Source organism: Anoplophora glabripennis, unplaced genomic scaffold (assembly GCF_000390285.2).
Source record: "Anoplophora glabripennis isolate ALB-LARVAE unplaced genomic scaffold, Agla_2.0 scaffold481, whole genome shotgun sequence".
Lineage (NCBI taxonomy): Eukaryota > Metazoa > Arthropoda > Insecta > Coleoptera > Cerambycidae > Anoplophora > Anoplophora glabripennis.
In genome coordinates this window covers 141,718-163,166 of record NW_019416559.1, presented here as the reverse complement: position 1 = coordinate 163,166, position 21,449 = coordinate 141,718, and the positions used below count along the sequence as shown (strand labels likewise).

Sequence of the window (21,449 nt, the reverse complement as noted above, 5' to 3'; positions counted from 1 at the left end):
ATCATCGTATAATACCTTAAAGCAACTTTATCCCCATCGTACCATCATGGATTCATCTCTAAAAATCAGTTTATGTAATTCTTTAATATTTTCAAAGCTCTCATACTGTGACTGTATCTATGGCCCANTCCAAAGTTCTCGAAATGGTTATGAAAACACAAATGTCGCAGTTTATTTTTGATAATGATATTATCCCTTCCTTTCAGTCCGGCTTTAGGCCTCAGCACAGTACCACTACTGCATTAGCACATATTTCAGATGAAATTTATAACGCCACTGATAATGGTTTAATTACGTCCTTGATTCTTTTAGATTATAGCAAGGCGTTCGACACATTGGACCACTCTATCCTTTGTAAAAAGTTAATGTACTTTGGCTTTGATAATAGTGCTGCTTCCTACATTTTTAGTTATTTGTCTGGCAGAACACAGCAAGTAATCATAAACTCTAATGTGTCTGACGTCTTGCCAGTGTCTCATGGGGTTCCTCAGGGGTCCATTTTAGGGCCCTTGCTGTTCTCTATTTATATAGCGGATTTTTATACATTTTTACCCAACAATAGAAAGAAAATCGTGTGGACCTCTATCTGCAACTCTGAACAATACATCGATGATGAAACATTCATTCAAGGAATCATAGCAGAAAACGAAATCTGGGTTTACGGCTACGACATTGCGACAAAAGTTCAATCATCACGATGGATCGGCAAAGGATCTCCACACCCCAAGAAAGCACATCGGTCTCGATCCAATGTCAAAGTGATGCTCACTGTTTTTTCGACTTAAATGGAATTGTGCGTATTGAATTCTTGCCTCAAGGTGAAACAGCGAACCGTATGTACTATCATGGTGTTTTACAACGGTTACGTGAAAAAATCCGCAAAAGAGACCAGGGTTGTGGCAAAACAACTCATGTTTCTTGCACCATGACAATGCAGCCGCACATTCAGCTTTGTCAATTCGTCAGTTTTGTCCTCCTTACTCTCCAGACCTGTCTCCTTTTCTTGCTTTCGAAGTTAAGGTCAGTGCTGAAAGGTCGCTGTTTTCAGACTATTGATGACATCAAAACAAATTCTTCACATACTTTAAATATTCTCCTGATTACACAATGTGTAATTTTAACTCTTGTGTTGCATGCTATCTTTTATTTTTATATATATTTTTTCTCTTTACTCTCCTGTGCTGCGGTGAACGTGTAAAATATTGTATCAATAAAAAAGATATTTTACTGAAATTTGATATGTACACTTTAATAAATAATGGTTAAACATCTTCTGGGTTTATTGTCATATCACCGGTTTAAATTTTTTAGACTGTTAACATCGCAATCTATAAATTAAAAATAATCCGAATATAAATGTAGCATTTTTATATTTTTAAACAAAGTTGTCACAATTTGTAGGTGACTTATTTTTTTACATAATAATTATTTTCTTCCGTCTAACGTTGCCAGAGAAAACTCTTTCCCCTTTTCAGACAAACTGAACGATATTTCTCGAAACATCAAGAAACCTAAACCGACAACGTGGCAATGTTCAACTGCTTATTGTTGTGGTTCTTTGGCAACTGCTTTGGAAATTTTCACACTTTTCTAGCACTTACAAGCCATATTTTTAATCTATGACTATGTTTTGATATTCTAATATCTAATATGATCTAGCTCCATTTTTAGAAAAAATCGTGCCCCACTGTTTTTTCTTTTTTCATAACATGAAATTAAACACTTGGAATAGATAAAATATACATAAAATCGTTTGGTATGAACATAATAGACACCTACATAAGTGTATAAAATTGATATAAATGTCATATTAACACGTTAAATTATCCCATACATTCGCTGTATTATAATCGAAATCGGGGAATGTGTAAAAGAAATGATATTATGAATGACACCTTTAGCACGTTATCCATATTCAAAGCCATTTCTGGTGNGAATTGTGCGTTTTGAATTCTTGCCTCAAGGTGAAACAGCGAACCGTATGTACTATCAAGGTGTTTTACAACGGTTACGTGAAAAAATCCGCAAAAGAGACCAGGGTTGTGGCGAAACAACTCATGTTTCTTGCACCATGACAATGCAGCCGCACATTCAGCTTTGTCAATTCGTCAGTTTTGTCCTCCTTACTCTCCAGACCTGTCTCCTTTTCTTGCTTTCGAAGTTAAGGTCAGTGCTGAAAGGTCGCTGTTTTCAGACTATTGATGACATCAAAACAAATTCTTCACATACTTTAAATATTCTCCTGATTACACAATGTGTAATTTTAACTCTTGTGTTGCATGCTATCTTTTATTTTTATATATATTTTTTCTCTTTACTCTCCTGTGCTGCGGTGAACGTGTAAAATATTGTATCAATAAAAAAGATATTTTACTGAAATTTGATATGTACACTTTAATAAGTAATGGTTAAACAGCTTCTGGGTTTATTGTCATATCACCGGTTTAAACTTTTTACACAGACAACATCGCGATCTATAAATTAAAAATAATCCGAATATAAATGTAGCATTTTATATTTTTAAACAAAGAAAAAATCGTGCCCCACTGTTTTTTCTTTTTTCATGACATGAAATTAAACACTTGGAATAGATAAAATATACATAAAATCGTTTCGTATGAACATACTAGACACCTACATAAGTGTATAAATTTGATATACTCGTAAATGTCATATTAACACGTTAAATTATCCCATACATTCGCCCGTATTATAATCGAAATCGGGGAATGTGTAAAAGAAATGATATTATGAATGACACCTTTAGCACGTTATCCATCTTCAAAGCCATTTCTGGTGCAGAATGAGTGAGTATGTACACATGTATTAGAATTAGATATCAGAAAATGTGCGTTATGAGTTGTGAAATTTGTGCTAACTGTTAATTAGGATGCAAGTTCGAACTTGTCACAAAGACAAAGTTGTACATATTACAGCACATTTAATTCCATCATATTTGTTCTCCTCAAAACCTATATTAATCATAATATTAAATAAACTGCACAAATATATTTTATACTTGAGATATTTGAGAAAAAATTAATTAATTTCATGTTCTTTACTTTCTTCCTAGTTTATAACTGCATTATTCTATAAAATATAAATGTGCAAGGTGTTGTATTCAAAATCAGAAGGTATAAACGTTTTAAGGATTAGGGGGGTACAATACTTTGAAATACTCGAGAGTTTCTTTTGTTTTATCACCATCAAATTAACAATGATTATAATTAGTCGGTTTTAGTACCTACCTTCTAAATGTAATAATCCCTATCAGAATAACCAATAGGGTAACTCTTCCAATGATTTCGAAATTTAATATAAAATATCTAAGAAGTGAATATAACATAAAAAAATAGATTTAGGTACACAGAAGGGATATGAAATAGATTATTATTTTTTTGTAATGCTGCTAGACTAAGAAATATTCTTTCAATGGATTAATATTTTATTACACTACATGTTTGTTGCTATTATTAGAAATAAAGTAAAACAAAATATCATCAGATGCTTTGAAAATAAAATTTTTGATGAAAACAAAAATTTTGTGGAGGCGTGTGGAATGAAATGTACTGAATTTATGTACATATAGAAAACATTAAAGTATTACTATAACTTAGAGCATATGAATGTTCTAAAATTCGACTACGAAACTTTTCCTTGAGACATATTGAAAATGATCTGACTCAAGGGTTTTTTAAATTTAATCAAATTTAACACAGGATTTTGACTAGTAATGGCTAATGTTTATAAAGAGTCATGTAGGTCGCAAAATACGATAATTAGAAACCAGGTTCTTAGAGTTACCTTGACAATAAACATTTTTTTGTTTTTAAAAAAACATACTATATTATTAGTTCTTGCATTTTTATTCTATTATAAAAGTATTACTTCAAACAAATTTAAATTAAACCGAGATTGGGTTGAGTACAACATCACCGATGATTTGGAATCTATGCAGTATCTAGACACTAGGCAGCGAGACTAGTCTAATCCGTCACCAGCCTCAGCAGTAGAGAGGTCGCCGTGTGGAGAAAGAAAATTCTTGCAAATCCAGTTTGTGCAACCGCTACCGTTCGCCGTAGAAGCTTGGGAGTTGAGCTGAATTCTGAATTGGGAATTCAGTTTATATCCACCCGTGTGAGCGGTCTGGTCCGTCAGCAGCCCATCCCAAGGGAGATCACCGTTTGGAAAAGTCCAGTCCAGGAAGACTGCGCAGCAGCCAATCAGCAAACAGGACTGTGGTGTTCGAACCGCATATCTAATGCGCATATCTCCCGAGTTGACCAGAGACCTGAGGGTTGTTTTGGTTTTGTCAGCGGACAGCTCTTTCTAGAATAGTTCAAAATGGTTACCCAACTGTATTTTCTATATGTCTTGGCTTAGATGTTGTTATGAATGTAATGCTCAACTAATTTGAACCGTCCCAGAACCATTCTCTGTAGGAACCAAAACACACCTATGGTGAGGTAATTCGGCAGAATCAGAGTTAGTTCCGATGTACTGCTTGACTAGAGCAGACGTGACTAGGTGAGGGAGTGAGTAAAACGTTTAGGTAAAGATTATGGGCTACTGTCTATTTTGTTTTAATCATACTTTTCTTTCCAGCTATACTTCGACGTGGTTAGCTGCACTGTCGCACTGTCCGGTATGCTTGTATACTCACTGCGCGTTCAGGTCATACCTAGATTGTCGCCTTTCCTATCCTCTTTATGAGTTGAAACGCAGGTCGTAGCTAACCATATCTTACTTTTCAGATATTCGTCCGTACGTAGACGATGGTTGGGTGCACTATAGCAATATTCGGTGTGCTTGATCCTGTCGTCTCTCCTATCCTCTCTATGAGTTGAATCATATGTCGTAGCCAATAATAAAATACTACAGTGTGTCCCTCTCTACAAACGGGTAACTTTTTTTAGTATCAATTTTACGAAAAAAAGGTATTCTTTATAAAAAGTTCTGCTTTTTGAAAAAGTGGTATTAAACTTGTCAAACTTGAGATAAATATACAGGGTGACCATAAATTTGAAAAAATGTGAGAATATCTATTCATTATTTTTCCATTAAAAAGATTACTTAGATCTTAGCCTTACATCTCTTGTACTGTGGCATGCTGGCGCAACATTCTATTGGTATTACAATTGTCGTTTGTCATGTACCGAGAGTTCATGAATAAAATTGTATAATAAAGTATTTGGGAAATTTATATAACGTTCACTATTTAATGCTTCACGAAAAAAAAATGGTCCAATTACTCTATCTTTATAAATCCTACACCCCACATTTGTTTAAAATGAGTACTGATCACGAGTCCGAATAGTAAAATTGGGATTAACATCACTCCATCAACGACAATTTTGAGAACGTACTGTCTCATTGGAACTGAACATTACTTTGTGGGAAAAATAATATTATCATTTTCTAATTTTCCTTCTATTAAATGTATATGCTATCTCAAGTTTGAAAAGTTTAGTATTATTTTTTCAAAAAACAACTTTTTATAAAGTATACCTTTTTTCGTCAAATTGATAATAAAATAGTAATCCATTTGTAGAGAACTTAAAGGGACACACTGTAGATACTAGATATGTAATAAACAGAGAGCGGACAATTTGTGTCTTTAACCTTGAACATAGATATGTCATTCATAAACCTAGATACATTATTAGAGAGCGGACAATGTGTGACTTTAACCCGAAGAATAGGTCAAATTTTGCTAGAGATGTGTACGCGTTCAAAAATGTATTGTGTATAAACTATGCAAAATATAATTATTATGTATAGCAAATATATCGTATTATCCTCGCGAAGATTTGTACCCTTTATTTAAAATCCATAAATCATGTGAACAGGTTAAATAACGAGAAAATAATTAAGTTAATTTAGTTCTAAAGAAATGAAATGACACTCGCGCCCATCTCTAGTCCATCCGTCGACATCGGTTGCGTTTATCGAATTCCTATTGGTCAGAATTCAAACTGCAGCCCTGTTATGAATGGAGCGTGAGTTGGACTATTCTATCATGTGCGTCGCCTGAGGCTATTCGTTACATTGACTCCTAATTTCCAATTAAAAGAACGACACTATTTTTAACCGAGCTTTATTTAATAAATATGTAGTATACAATTTCTGATTTTCTAAATATTTTATAACGCCTAAAAATGTATGTACCGTGGAATTTTCGTGAATTATCACGTAAATTTTCGATGCATACCAGACACGCCACTGCGTCATTTTCTCGTTATTTAACCTGTTCACATGATTTATGGATTTTAAATAAAGGGTACAAATCTTCGCGAGGATAATACGATATAATTGCTATACATAATAATTATATTTTGCATAGTTTATACACAATACATTTTTTAAGGCGTACACATATCTACCAATATCTACATATTTTTCGGGTTAAAGACACACATTGTCCGCTCTCTAGTAATAAATAACTAATATCAATTAATAATATTTTTGTATAATTCTATACATATCATTTTTAGTTTTCATTTTGATAAGACGTTTTTGAATTTGTTTGAATTAGCTTAATTTTTCTACAAGAGATTTTTTTTGTTTCTTGAAAAATGTCTGTAGCATTCGACGTTTTCTTTATGAAAAATTGTTTTCCAGCTAATCTGTTATTATAGAATTCTGTATTGCAGTTGACAACGTTTACAACATTTGGTAGAGAGACTTCAACTGGTTTAGAATATATTAAATGTATATCCTCAGGTTCCTCAGGTTCTATATTTTCACAATGAATCGGAATTCACTCCCTGTCCACTTGAACGTTTTGTGTTAATTTCGGTCAGAGAATATGTCGTAGATGTTTGGCAGCCGAATTAAAGGACACCCATGTAACTGTTTCTTAGTAAACGTATAAAATTTTGTATTAAACTTTCATAGAATTTTAAGTTCGAACTTCCTAGCATGAAAAATATTTGTGTACCTTAAAAACAAATGTTTATTGTTCTGTGAATGAGAAAATAAATTTTTGAGATAAAAGTGATTCAAAGCTTTGAATGTACCTGTGTTTAAATACCTTATTGTAATACAAATTAGCTTCCGAGTCCCCCGATGATGGATACCCCTGTAATCCAAAACGTTTTGTATATAATATTAATAAAAGTATTCTAGGTGCGTCTTTCCTTAACCTAACAAAAAATCATGTAACTACCGTCTTGAAAATTGTATTGTTGTTATTTCATTGGTTCTTGTATCTTTATATTCAGCTTTCCCATCAGGTTTGCCGTGTTTTTTTTTCAGTTGTAGTTTATTTAATATTCAGTTGCGATATCAATTAAACTATTTCGCTTATTAGTTACTAAGGATGTATGAGTATATAATTTTAAATACGTGTCCCAAAAGTAATATATAAGTACATAATATAGAAGAACAGTTCTTGGAATGTGGATAATGTGATACAGACATCAAATGTTGTAGTTGGACTGTCGACACCATGCCGATTTTGATCAGTACTGCGACGACTAGTAGCCCTTTATGACACTATAAACTATTATTTCTTCTGTTATTCTATATTCTATATAATTACTTTGATTAGTTTTTTTACTACGTACTGTACTTAGTAAAAGTTTTCTACTGTTCTCAAATAATTCTTGAGAAAAATTTAATACAATCGACAGCAGTTCAACTTTTATTTTCTTTGTTTTATTTTTTGTTGTTTTTATTTTTTTGTTCACATTTTTAGATTCCTCCAGTGATCATCTGTCGACATAATTACCTTTAGTTTTTTCTTGCAAGGTAATTTGGAATACACAATGTAAATGAGTAGACCAGGTATTACAGAAAAATTTATGAGAAAAATCATAAATACAGAGGTTCAAATGATACCATTGAATAATAATCAAAATGCAATTAATGGGCCATTCTTTAATAGTCAATGGTAGACAATTTATTTAATAAAATTATTTAGTTGCTATTATTTCAACCACTTCCCATAAATTTATTTTAATTTTGAAAGGCTCAATATATTGTGCTATAATTTATCAAATATGTATAAAAAAGATGACAGTTGTTGTTTTATACAATGTGTTTCAGCTTCGGCTGATGTGCCATATTAAAACAGGAATTTGGTTTTGAGAAAAAAGTTTAAATAAAAAGATATTAAAAAATTAAATTAAATTCACATTAGTTATTTTTTAACAGTACCTATCTCAGAAGCGACAAATGATATTAAAATTAAATTTAGTAACATCATAAGGGTAACAATGTGTTTATTGAAATTTTGATGTTTCCTGTCTCTAGGGTGCTTCAGTTCTAATCTGCTAAACTAATACACGCGATAGAATTATATTTGAAAAAAAAAACATCATACGAGTACAGTTTCGGAAATCTAAAGATAAGATACCTACAATTCGTTCAGATTCATATGTTAAATGGCCTTTGAGTTATCCTATAAAGTCCAAATTGTGTACAGCGTGACCCAGAACTGATGGTTTGTTACCATTACAGGAAAACGGAAAGAGCAAATAGGAAACCGCATCTTTACGGCTTGATGATGTAAGTACATGACTTAAAATTTCATGTTGGTAAGTTTACCGCCAAATGGGCTATATTTTACTCTCTACTAAGATATTAATACAAATTAAATTTGTGCAAATTTGCTACTTTTATAAAAAAAAAATATTCAATGAAAAAGAAGAAATAGTTCTGAATTTTGGAGAACTTCGGAAGGATTTGAAATTAACAGTACGGCTGTGTTAATAGTGAGTACTCAATTTTTTAAAAATCGAAACGGCTGTATATTTATGAAAAATTTACATATTCAGAAAGGTGCATTAAACACTATTTTTCGACGTAGTAGCCTTCAACCTCAACACACTTTGTGAGCCGAGGGATGATATTTCAGATACCTTCGCTATAAAAATTTCTCATCGACTCTCGGGCCTATTGTTTTACGGCACTGTGGACCTCATCGTCAGTAGAAAACATTTTTCCACCCATAAACACCTTGAAATAAGAGAAAAGATGAAAATCAGAAGGTGTCAGGTCTTGGCTGTGAGCTGAGTGGTTGATGATTTTCCAACCTAATGAATCAAATACTTGCTTTGTGGTGGTTTGGTACCCACCTCGCATATAATTTTCGATAACAAAGTGTTTCAGAAATGATTTCATACAGACGAGATCTAGAGATTTGTGGAAACACTACGTGTGCCAATTGACGGTTGCCACGAAGCCTTTTTTCGATTTTGTTCACCATCCCATCAGTCACAATTGAGGGCCCATCACTTCTTTGTTCTTCGTAAACGTCTGCCAGCTTTATACTCACGATTCCACTTGTACACATTAGTAGGATTTGTCACACCATCCCCATAAACAGTTTTGATTTCGTTAAAAATTTGAAGCGGAATGGCGGCACTTATTTCAACATACCACTACAACAACAGTTCACAACTGAATGAGACAAATGAGCGTGTTCTCCTCCCAACACCTTGGTCTAAAATGCAGTGGTACCAACTTTGTTGAAAACAAAAACCACAGAGCATCTGATTCTCATTCCTACTTGTGGATATGCCTCGTACATATCATATTATATCTTTTGAAGGGGAAGAGATGTCTAAAAACTTTTTTTACATCTGTTGTTGAGAGAAATGAGAACTTTTGTGTAAAATGATGTAAAATATGCATGAAACTGGAAAAAATAATTTTGATAACATCACAAACCTTAGGGTGGCAATTTTACCAGGATAGAATTTTAAGTCAAATCACAAGATCCCAATATACGATTTCCTATTTTCTCTTTCGGTTTTCCTTTAATGACGATCAATCATCAGTTTTGGGTTACCCTGTTCCCAATTTAGATTTTACATAATTTGTTTTTTATGAGATAACTCAAAAGCTATTTTAAGACTGAATTTAAACGCCCTGTATCTTATATAAATAAGTAAACTTTTAAGTACCGATACTTGTAAGAAAGTTTAACAGGTCAAAAATGGGGGACCAAAGACAGGAGATGCGATATTAAAATTTCATAAAATACCAACATTATTTAAAAAATAATTTTGTATTAATGACTGTAAATTGAATTGGTCAATGTGGTGGTGATCCGAAAAAATAATACACTGTATGTAATTTTCATAAAATAGACAGACGAGTACCAAATAATAAGTATCTGGCTAAATGAGCTTATTTTGATCTCAGAAGTCTGTGGTAGAGCGTTGTCGAAACCGTACTGAGTTTTCTATTTGATAACAGGAACAAGAATATGATTTTTATGCATTACTCTTGAAACGCAATATGTATCTAACATACGGTATTTTTATGGAGATCAAAAAGTGTAGTGAATGTAAGTGAATAATTTAAAAAATAAATTCTACCAAATTAAAAAAAAATAAAGAAAAATAAACAAATAACAAGCTCAACGAAAAAGCTAAATAGTACACGACCAGTGTTGCGCGTTATCTACATATGTAGATTATTTTATACAGATTTGTGCCGTACAGAGATTAAGTATGGAACACAGCTTAATTCTAAGATTGAAATATGGTGATGGAGCTAGACATGCCTTAATCAAATGTTGTTCCTGCTTAATCCATCTACTCTACAGTGTAAGTTAAAGAAAAACAACCGATTTTTGTCAATATTTCGAAAATATGTAATATTATTTTTGAAGTTATCAGAAGAGACACTAGTTAGATTACTACTATACAGGGTTATCCAAAAGCCCCGGTACGACAGAAAAACTTTCGAAGAAAGCATTTTAGTAAATAATGTTTCAGACAAAAGTGTAAGGGTTTTTCCCTGGCTATCTGCTGGTGACCTAGGATTAGACCTTAACTTTGACCTTCAATGTCATTTGAAGGTCAAGTTAAGTTTTTTAAATGGGAACCCCTATTTTTTATTGCGAATTTCGAAAGGGCAAGGTCATTGTCAAAGTCATGGTCAAGACCATATTTTGATGCAAAATTTCCTGCTCTTTCAAATGACCTTGAAGGTCAAAGTCAAGGTTTAATCCAAGGTCGCCATCAGATAACCAGGGAAAAATGTTTACATTTCTGTCTGAAACATTTTTCCCAAAATGCTTTCTTCGAAAGTTTTTCTGCCGTATCGGGACTTTTGGATAATCCTGTATGTATTGGTGCTGTAAATATGACCTAAACTTTTTTGTTATTGACGTATCAACAAATTGAACAAAAAATAATTAAACCTTTTTAATTTCAAGTAAGAAATGAGTTATTAATAAGTGCAACTTAAAAAAACTCGATTTTATATCTCACTGCACTAATATATGATGAAAATTTATTAAAGAATATGCAGCTTTATTATTAGATAAAAGTAATAATCATACAGGGTGATCCATTAACGGCATCGAGCGGCTGTATATATGAAACTAGACGTGCTACGATTATGGCGTAAAAAATATATTAACAAATACGACCAAAAGAAATTGATTTAAAATATTTTCAAGTTTGTAACTTCGCCGCTAGAGGGCGCAACTGCTATAGTGTTACAGAAAATCGTCGGTTTTTCTAAATTTCGTTTATATAACCTAAGTTGAAAATACATTTTTTAGATACACTGTTAAACCCTTCACAAGTTTTGTTTGAACTTTTTTTTTTTTGTTTTTATCATAGCAACGTCAGTATGAAGGACGCTATCTTGAAATTTTTAAATTGTCATAACTTCTAAATGCCTTAATCGATTTCAATAAACGATGGCTCATTTTAAAGAACTATTAATAAAATTTATTTTTATGATATAGGAATGAAAATATTATTTTCCTGCGCAACGGTAGACGGCGCTAATGAAAAAAGTTTTGTAATTGTCTCCGTTTACTAAAAAAATTAAATGCAACGATATAGGTTTTTTTTCATGGCTTGATAGACCATTCATTATGGAAAACAAATACACAAACCGGAGGTCGATATCTTTTTTCGTTATCAAGTTATTGCTAAAATAGGGAGGTTGTGCTAGAACATCCTCCTTTATTTAGTTCTCTAAATAACATTGACATAATCCACGCCAAAATTAAATTGTAAAACTATACCAATCTTGTCCTTAAAAAGAATTACTGCTTTATTTTGAAATTTTTTTGATAACTGCAATATTTAATTTTTTTTATTAATTCCAAATACCTGAGTAGTTATAAAGATTATTGTTTCCATAACGAAGGAGGCTATGTCCTATGAAACTAGACAAATAAAAAATTATGTCAAACGATATATGACAGCTCTACTTAGCTTCATATGAAGAAAAATTGAAGTAGAACATTATACTAGATGTAAAAGATAACTATTGCTATTTCCGGAATGAAGCATTTACTTCTCACACAAAGTTAATGATTCAATATTCTGGAGACCTGCTCTTGAGCAAATTCTTTTCACATGCAAATAACTAAGTGATAAAAGGGTCTGTTAATTGTTGAAAATTATGACGAGTTTTATGCAAATACCTGCAAGAAAATAAAAAAAGAGACAATTCCAGAACAGCGAAAATGTGGAATGGTTGGCATATTCTTTTTCAGGATATAACATGGAAAGCAGAGATGGAGTCTTGAGGGTAACTCTATTTTCCTCTGTAAGTTTTACAAACGCTAAATATTATTCAATTTTGAAAGCGCGCGTTCTGACGACGTAATTTTTTTTCGAGTATTTACTGCACTGTAACTGTTTGGATAATAAGCCGAAGTACACTTATAGGTGTCGGACTTACATTGTTCGATGTGGGTATGCAAAAAATACATATTATCCGATTAAATACGCGATCCCTAAATGGGACAATTCCAGTCTGATTGCCACGTTATTGGCTCTTAATGTTTGCAACAAACACTATCACTATCTTCTTCAGAAGACTGTACTTGCTTATGCATTGGTCCAAGACGTCTTAGTGCATAGTTTGCAGTAACTGGCCTATTGTATTTCAGTTATGACTTACGAATGAGTCGTTTCCAAATTACAGGTCTCGTCTTGATTGAAATCATCTGGATTTTGCTGGATTTGTATTGCTCTTTGTCCTGTTTCCCAAAATGTTTTCTCTCTTAGAATTCTGTATTGTTTAAGTTCATTAAGTGCTCTATATCTACTTTGTGCTCCACAACTGCTGATTTATGTACATTTAAGTGACACTGAATAAAGAGAAATCAGATGTTGCGGAGCACAAAGTACATACAGAACAAGAAATAGAACTAATTTCAGAATTCTGGTGAGAGGGAAGATTTTGGCAACGACTACAAAGAAGCAATAGAAATTTAGAAGTATCTAAATAATTTCCACCAAGACGAAGACTTAGGAAAACAACCTGGAATTTGGAATCGACTCGTCCATAACAATCAAAGTTACTATTACTTCACACCGTGCACCAGAATGCTATGGACAAGTGGACATAGCAAATATAAATACCAGCCAGAGGACTTAACCTCCAATTTCAAAGTTTCTTAGAAGAAACAGAAAAAGAGAGCGGTACATTTCTCGAAACGTTCTAAATCGACGACGCGACATGACAACCAGCCCGAAAAGTATTGCGGAAGGTTGCAAACCAATCTATGTAAATGGAAGAGTTTTATTGAAGTCTGACCAATATTAAGATGAACTCTTGCGTGTCATAAGCCGATTGATTAGATCATTTGCTTCCTGGAAATTAGGAAGAAGCTCCGAAGTAAAAGCATTTTATTATTCACACGAATTGAAGGTTTTGCTTTTACCCCGACCTCTTCCTAAGAGTAAATGCTTTTACTAACTAGCACCTATCAAGCAAATGCTCCCTTTTAATTTATACTAGTAAATAATATCTTTACGCAACACTGAACACTTCGCCTACGGCCACGAACCTGTTCGAGAAGACGCAGCTTCCTGCGGTGCGTGTGTTCCTCGAGGCGGTCTACGTACTCCCGAAGCTCTTCGATCTCCTCCTTCACCTGCTGCACCGTGTCCAGCTCGTGCTTGATCGCCACCATATCCCGCTTCACCTCCGACACCTCCGATTGACAAGACTCCACCGACTTCGTGAGCTCTTGGAGTTGAGTTCTGATTTCACACAAAGCGACCGTGGTTTCTAGATGCCGGTCGCCGCGCTGCAGCTCGTCAAGTTTGGCGCTGAGGTTCATGCTCATAACACTCACCTGTTTCTGCAGACTACGTTTCCGCGGGTGAAAAAAGGAAAATTTGCATTAGTTGTTATTCGTCAACCAGAGTTAAAGTACAGGCGTGCAATTTTGGTACATTTGGTGACAGTTCACAACATCCATCATGCAGGTGGTTTACAGAACTTGACCGGCGGTTACGTTTAAGAAAAGATCGAGCGGAATACATTTGTATAGGATCTTCGTTTGTATTTCGACACCTAGCTAGGGTATATTACAAGAATTAGAAAATAAATAAAAACTGTTGGTCTCATACTACCTCTACAGCTCATTAAAATGAACAAATTTATGTTAAAAAGCATATAAACAGAAGCAATTACCATTTTTATTTTAAATAGCCACTCTATACAGGGTGTCCCACCAGGAACTGTGTTGATCGAGATCTAGGAAAGCACAGCTCCGAAAAATTTGAAATTTTGGCAACATGGCAACGTCTCTAGAGCGAGCACAACTAAAATATCTAGAACTCTCCAGTACTTCCGGTTATACCGGAAGGCGACACCAACTTCGTTATTTTAAATGGGACACCCTATATATTATTGCATTTTCGTATTCTACGTGAAATTTTAGGGTCACTTTATTAAATATTCCCTATACCTAGGAGTTATAGATTTTGAGATATTAATTTTTAAAAACAAAATTTGACAGATGCAAGGTTCCGCGGAGATGCTGGTAACTCTTTTCAGGAGCGTGATGTCAAGTGGATTTTTGGTACCTGTAAAGGGCATAGTAATACTACATTGTGGTATTCCAACAAATTAAATCATTGGTGTTTTATTTTTGCTGTTACTTCAAATAGCTATAACTTTATTAACTTAAATGGAACACCCTATGTTTTTTACTCTATCGTATGCAGATTGAAATTTCCTTTCTGGTCATATAAGCATTGTGAGGGGTGCCGTTACTATTTTTAGAGATATTTGCAATTTTCTATTTTTTGAACACTTTTTCTCGTATCAGACCTGTTGTCAAATTGGCCATGATCAGAAACACTCCAAAACAATTAAAATTTGACATTTGTCATGTTAGTTGTCAAATTATTGTTCTGTCTAATAGTTTTTGCTGAAAATTTAAATAAAAATGTCTTTAAATTATACTTATGAGAATTATTTTAATTTGTTTGTTATTTATGAAAAGAGCAGCAGATTCTCTCCATGTTCTTGAAATTGCTTTATCACATTTTCCATAAATAGCAAACAAATTAAAATAATCCTCATTAGTATAATAATTTAAACGATGCCTAGGCATTTTTATTTAAATTTTCGGCAAGACACAACAATAATTTGACTTGACTTGACAATTAATGTCATGTTATTTCAATTGTTTCTGGAGTGTTTCTGATCATGGCCAATTTGACAACAGGTCTGATACGAGAAAAATTGCCCAAAAAATACAAATTTGCAAATATCTCTAAAAGCACTAACGGCAAGCCTAACAATGATTACCTATATGGCTTGAAAGAAAATTTCAATCTGCATACGACAGAGTAAAAAAATATAGAGTGTTCCATTTAAGATAACAAAGTTATAGCTGTTTGAAGTTATCAAGTTACCAAAATGTGACAGCAAAAATGAAACACCTAGTATCAAATGATTTAATTTGTTGGTATACCATAATGTAGTGTTACCTATGCCCTTTACAGGTACCAAAAATCCACCTGACATCACGCTCCTGAAAAAAGTTACTAGCATCTCCGCGGACCTTTGCATCTGTCAATTTTTTTTTAATTAATATCTCAAAATCTAGATATAGGGAATATTTAATAAAGTGACCCTCAAATTTCACGTAGAATACGAAAATGCAATAATATATAGGGTGTCCCATTTAAAATAACTGAGTTGGTATCGACTTCCGGTATAACCGGAAATGCTGCAGAGTTATAGATATTTTAGTTGTGTTCGCCCCAGCTACATTGCCATGTTGTCAAATTTTCAAATTTTTCGGAGCAGTACTTTCCTAGATATCGATCAACGCAGTTCCCGGCGGGACACCCTGTATATAGGCTGTTTTTGAAAAAGGTACCATAAAAGAGGTTGATAGAATGTTAAAGAGTAAGAACATTTTTCCTATGGACTATGTGCTATCGTCTTTTGTTTTTAAGATAGAGGGCATCAAAAATTTTTAGCCGCAACTGTTGCAAAAAACAATGCAAATGCAATAAAATTTAGTACAGGTGTGATTAGCTTTTGACTATCTGCTACATTAGTTACAACTTCTCCCAGTGACATTTTATAACATACCTAACTTGTTTGAGGTTAGGTTTTTACAGTGTATATCGTATATTATAACATTTTACATAAAAACAGTGCTTTTGTTAAAATCGGTAAAAATGTTGTATTTTTGAAAAAAAAATCCAATTGATTGCATCAAAGTCAACCAGTTAATATACAAGGTGTACGGAAACGAACGAGTCATGCTTCAAGGGTCACTTCCTTGAATAATAGTAAATTGATTTAGATCAAATGACTTACATCCTTAAAAAGTTATGTCGGATCGGTTAAAATGGAAGAGAAAAATTTTTTCGAAGGCCCAGAAATTTTTAAGGCAGCAGATACTAAGGCAAGTTGATCTAAATCGGTCTATTTTCATCCAAGGATATTCTAAATACCCTCAAGATTAAAGATTGTTTGACTTTGGGACAATCAATTGCGGTAATTTAAAAAATGGTACATTTTCAGCGATTTTAAGAAGAGTACATACTTTTTTATGCAACATGAAATTTTACATTATTATGTATTATTCTGTCAAAACAGATATGTCATAAAATGTCACTGATAAAGATCTTAGCTAACAACCCCTAACGGTCAAACACTAACTTATTCAGAACCCTCAAAAACATATATGTATCAAATTTTAATGCGCTCCATTGATTTCTGAAAAATATATGACTCCAATTTGATTTTAAAAAATCATCATTGACGACATGTATCCCAAAAATAAATGTCCGTAGGCTATAGTAAAAAAAAATCGTCTTATTTTTTCATATTCCCTTAGCTCCAGAATTTATTATGCTTTTTTTAAAAAACACTAGTTTACGTATGTAGATAGACACTTTCCTTTAATCGCAGGGATGTAGGGTTTCATCTACCTCTAATAATAAAGCAAATATGCATAAAACAGAATGTATTAGAGCAAAGAGACTATTATCAGTTGCTAAACTGAGTCTTTGTTTAACACATGTATATTTATGGCACACAAGTATAGGTGTGCCACGTTTAAAAAAAATATTTTGTTTCTGTATTTTATTGGATGTTCATTTGTTTATTTTAATGAGTGCAAATAATTGTGTGGTAACTTTTTGTCCAAAATTCTTATAATAAATCTCTAGCTACCTGTCAAAGTAAAAATGAAAACTCTGTATGTTGATCATGATATAAAATGATATATACTAATATATCTGATGTTATTTCAATAAAATATATAATAGTTTTGTGGAATACCACTTTTACAAAAATATTAACTATCTTCTGAAACATACTTACTTACTTTTGTTGTAAAAATGAAACCTGTTGTTATGGCAAATTCCTCAGAGTAAAATTACCTAAAGCAGTTGTCATATGATTTATGGAGCACAAGATGTGTAATTTTCGGTTTCTGTCTATTGTTGACGATTTAAATTTAAATATTCTTGTTTGGAAAAAATAGAAAGGTGCAAAATCCTGTGTCAACGTAGGAGCTCCTTTCTTTTTTATATTTACAAAATTAACAAAAAAAACGTCTTTAGTAATAATATGGAATAACATTTTATTTCGATATTTTAATATAGAAAGTAACATTCCATCACTTTGAAACCTATTTTTCCAAACTTGTGAAAATTATGTATTATTTAATAACTATCAGTAACAGAGTAAAAATATATACAGGGCGGCCAAATGAAAACGAAACAGAGCCATTTTTAGGGACTGCGTCAAGATTGTAGAAAAACGCTCAGACCCGTCGATTTTAGATTAAATGGGGACATTTGCTGGTATTTTTGACTCCGCCACTTTCACCCCCAAGCAAAGGTAAGCATCATCCCAAAATATTTAAATGGCATTGGGGGTTGAGTAATATTTCTTTTGAAAGCTCTTACAATTCTCTTTACAACAGACTTTAAATTTTATAATTCCGCCCAATACTTATTAAGAATTTTGATTTTAAAGTTGAAACTTATGTACAAACAATTAATTAGTAACGGTAAAAATGTCAATTATTCGAGTTAAGTACGCCAATGGTATAAATTTAGTATTTCTTGCGTTACATTGGTTTTTGGCGATTTGTTATCACTTTCGTAAAAAGAACACAATTGTAAAAAACATAAATTAATGCTATACACACACAATTAACGTAAAATTAGTGGATTTCAAATTATTTTCTAGTTTATTTGGAAGCGTTGGTTGGTAGTTTATTTAAATGTGTTTTTGAAAATTAAACACTATGGTTTATTCCATTGCGGAAAGCCGTTTTCATTTCATTGTATTTTACAGATAGGCAAGTTATCAAATAATATTCTCAAGTGCTGAAATGTGAAATATTTATTTATAGTTCGATCTAATTTCTATAATATTGGCAAATAATATAAAGGCCATTTCTAAATATCCCTCTTTACTGCACCTGTTTGTCATAAAAAAATATATTTACTGTTATTCTTAGAGGTTCCTTAAGAATTATCCATTTTTTTTCTATAAGCAAGAAGATATCTTCCATCAGTCCATCTTTACATATCTCTGCACTAGATAAATTAATTAACCTGTAACTTTCCAGGAGGACTTCCTTTTTAATTCATTTAGATATTGAACTCATTATTGGCGCAATTGCCATAAGCTTAAAAAATGTTTAAGAGTAACAAAAATTTTGTTTATGAAATGCATCAACAATATGCTATCCTTATAGTAGAGCCAAGAGGAAGTTTTTTGGGGCTAGAATTTTTCAAAACGGGTTAATTTAACGAATGACATGTTGAGAACAAATTTAATCTACCTCTTTTCGTATCGATGAAAAAAATTCAAATACACAGCCTTCATAAACGATTATAAATCACGTGTCCGTCGAGCTTAAGCAACCAACATTGCACGGTTGGTACTGTCAAATAAAAATTCCTTCTTAGCGTCACCGATATTAATGATTCGTTTACAATAAACAATGACAAACCGTTACGCTTACTCTCGAGGTCGTTGATTGGTTGAATAAAATCCTCTGAAAAACTACACTAATCACCACCCGACAAAACATGATGATGTGCATTACTGTAATCTTGATCCTGTTGTTTTATACAGTTACTGTTCCAAACAAAATTACAGGTCATGTGCCGTGCAATCATTTATGAAGGTTATTTTTTTATAGGCAACGTATTGGACTCTATTTTATTAATTTGAAATTTCTGATAGCAGAGATTGTTTATTTTTCATTTTGTGAAAATTACCTATCTACTTATGAAAAGTACATTTTTTTACTTCAGATCAAATTTTGACAGCTAAATAAAATTTTCATTGACGCTAAATTATTTATTTTATTTATTTATTGCAACGTGCAAAACGAAAAGAGGGAGAAGGGTGTTCCGTTACTTTGTCCTAGTTTTGTTGACCTTAATGATAGTACCTATTATCGTTAATACGTTACAACAAAAAATATGTTTTTAAACAGTGATTAGTATTTGCAACTAGTAATTTGTTTTTAATATCTATTTGAAAGTCGTATTAAAAATTAATGAACAAAATTGGCTTTATGATAAATTTGTTTATTTAATCAATGTAGGTGGTTTTATTCTTGGAATATTTTAATGGCCAGCAAATTATATTGTAGCTTTATAATAGTTATTATAACGAGACCCAATAAGTTTTCGAAAGGTAAATATCTAATCGTATCTATCGATCTATCTAGTTCCACTTCCATGGCTGAGGTAACTAAGCCATTTGTTCAGCGACTTGCTTCTAATTCCCTTTTTTTCATTATTTATTCTAAGGAAGATAAAAACGTAGAACGCTTCACAATTTTGCGTGTCACCCTTGCGGAGAGGCCAGGCTAATTTTCTCTGTATCGTTTCAATTTTAGTATATGTAAGTGGCCTTGAAATGTACTGAAAATTTTTGAATTTTGAAAATGGATTTATTTCAAATGCATTTATTTTTATAACACTGCTATAACATTATTTCTAATAGAACAAAACTAAGCTGTATTTCCATATTTTTTAAAAGATCCCCTCGAATGGAGAAAATTCGAAACACAGTTAAAATATATCGAATCTTAATCAACCTAATCTATATTTTTTATTTATACTTTACGTCAGAATTAAATCGAGCAACTGGCGCATTCGCCATTTTATAGAGGATGTCTAAAATGCATAAACGTTGTAGATCAACTACCCTATACACACAAGGCAAAGCCCTTTCATTGTGTTTTAAGTTATACCCCTCTTAATTGGTACGCATTTTTATTTATTTGACAGTGATATTAGAATATACAGGGTGGTTCAGTTATGATGTCATTAATTTTAACCACGTATTCGGAAGGTTTAATAAAAACAGAAAACTCGAAGTTTTAAAAAATAAGCAAATTACCCTTTAACTCATGTTCGTAAATATTACATGTATTATAACGATAATAACACAGCCACACAAAAAAAGTTGCCTGTACTTTTTATGCGACACATGTGATCCGTAGTATTTTTGCCTCCTGATCACGAATCCGGTGTCAGAATTGAGCTATTACATCGCAGGAATTTCCTAACCTCAAAAAACGTCAAAAATAGCAAAAATTTTCGAAAAAGTGCTAGGAAAAGTACAAAACATTTTTTTTCTATATTTAAATGTTCATTTATATGGTTAAGACCCCGCTGAACGTGAATCCGCGGTCAGAATTGATGGTTCTTTTTCTAACCTAAAGAACGGGTCAATTAAGGTCAGATATCATGAATTTTCAAAAAATAACAGATTCGCGCCAAAAGTATACGGAGGTTTTCGGGGTCCCTGATCACGGATTCGAGATCAGAATTACAAAATTCGTTTTTAAAAATTTAATCAATTACCTATGTACTTTAAGAAGGAACTTGATTGGGTACTCAGGTTATAAAGTAAACAAAACTATTACAAACTGAATTTCGCAATTCTGACTTCGAATTCGTAACCAGCGACCCCGAAACTCCCCTAAGTATACCAAGTTTGACGCAAATGTGTTATTTTTTAAAATTTGGTAGGTCACCTTGGATCCGCCATCTTGAATTTTGCAAAATTGACCTCGAATCTGTGATCAACGACCCTGAAAACACCCGTAGGTATACCAAATTCGGCACGAATGTTATTTTTTGACAATTTGTACGGCCATCTTTGATCCACCATCTTGAATTTTGCAAAATTGACCTCGGATCCGTGACCTGGAAAACCCC

General features: G+C 32.7%; 1 protein-coding gene and 1 non-coding gene across 2 annotated transcripts in view; both read right to left on the bottom strand.

The window, feature by feature from the left end:
* The window catches only part of LOC108911346, a 67,357-nt gene that overhangs the window by 10,280 nt on the left and 35,628 nt on the right, over nucleotides 1-21,449 (bottom strand). Inside the window, exon 3 of the mRNA XM_023454933.1 lies at nucleotides 13,778-14,081. Within this exon, the coding sequence (XP_023310701.1) occupies nucleotides 13,778-14,081 (304 nt within the window). The remainder of the gene's footprint in view (nucleotides 1-13,777; nucleotides 14,082-21,449) is intronic.
* LOC111691704 lies at nucleotides 20,037-20,145 on the bottom strand. The gene has a single exon (XR_002763031.1). It is a non-coding gene; the product is annotated as a U6 spliceosomal RNA (small nuclear RNA).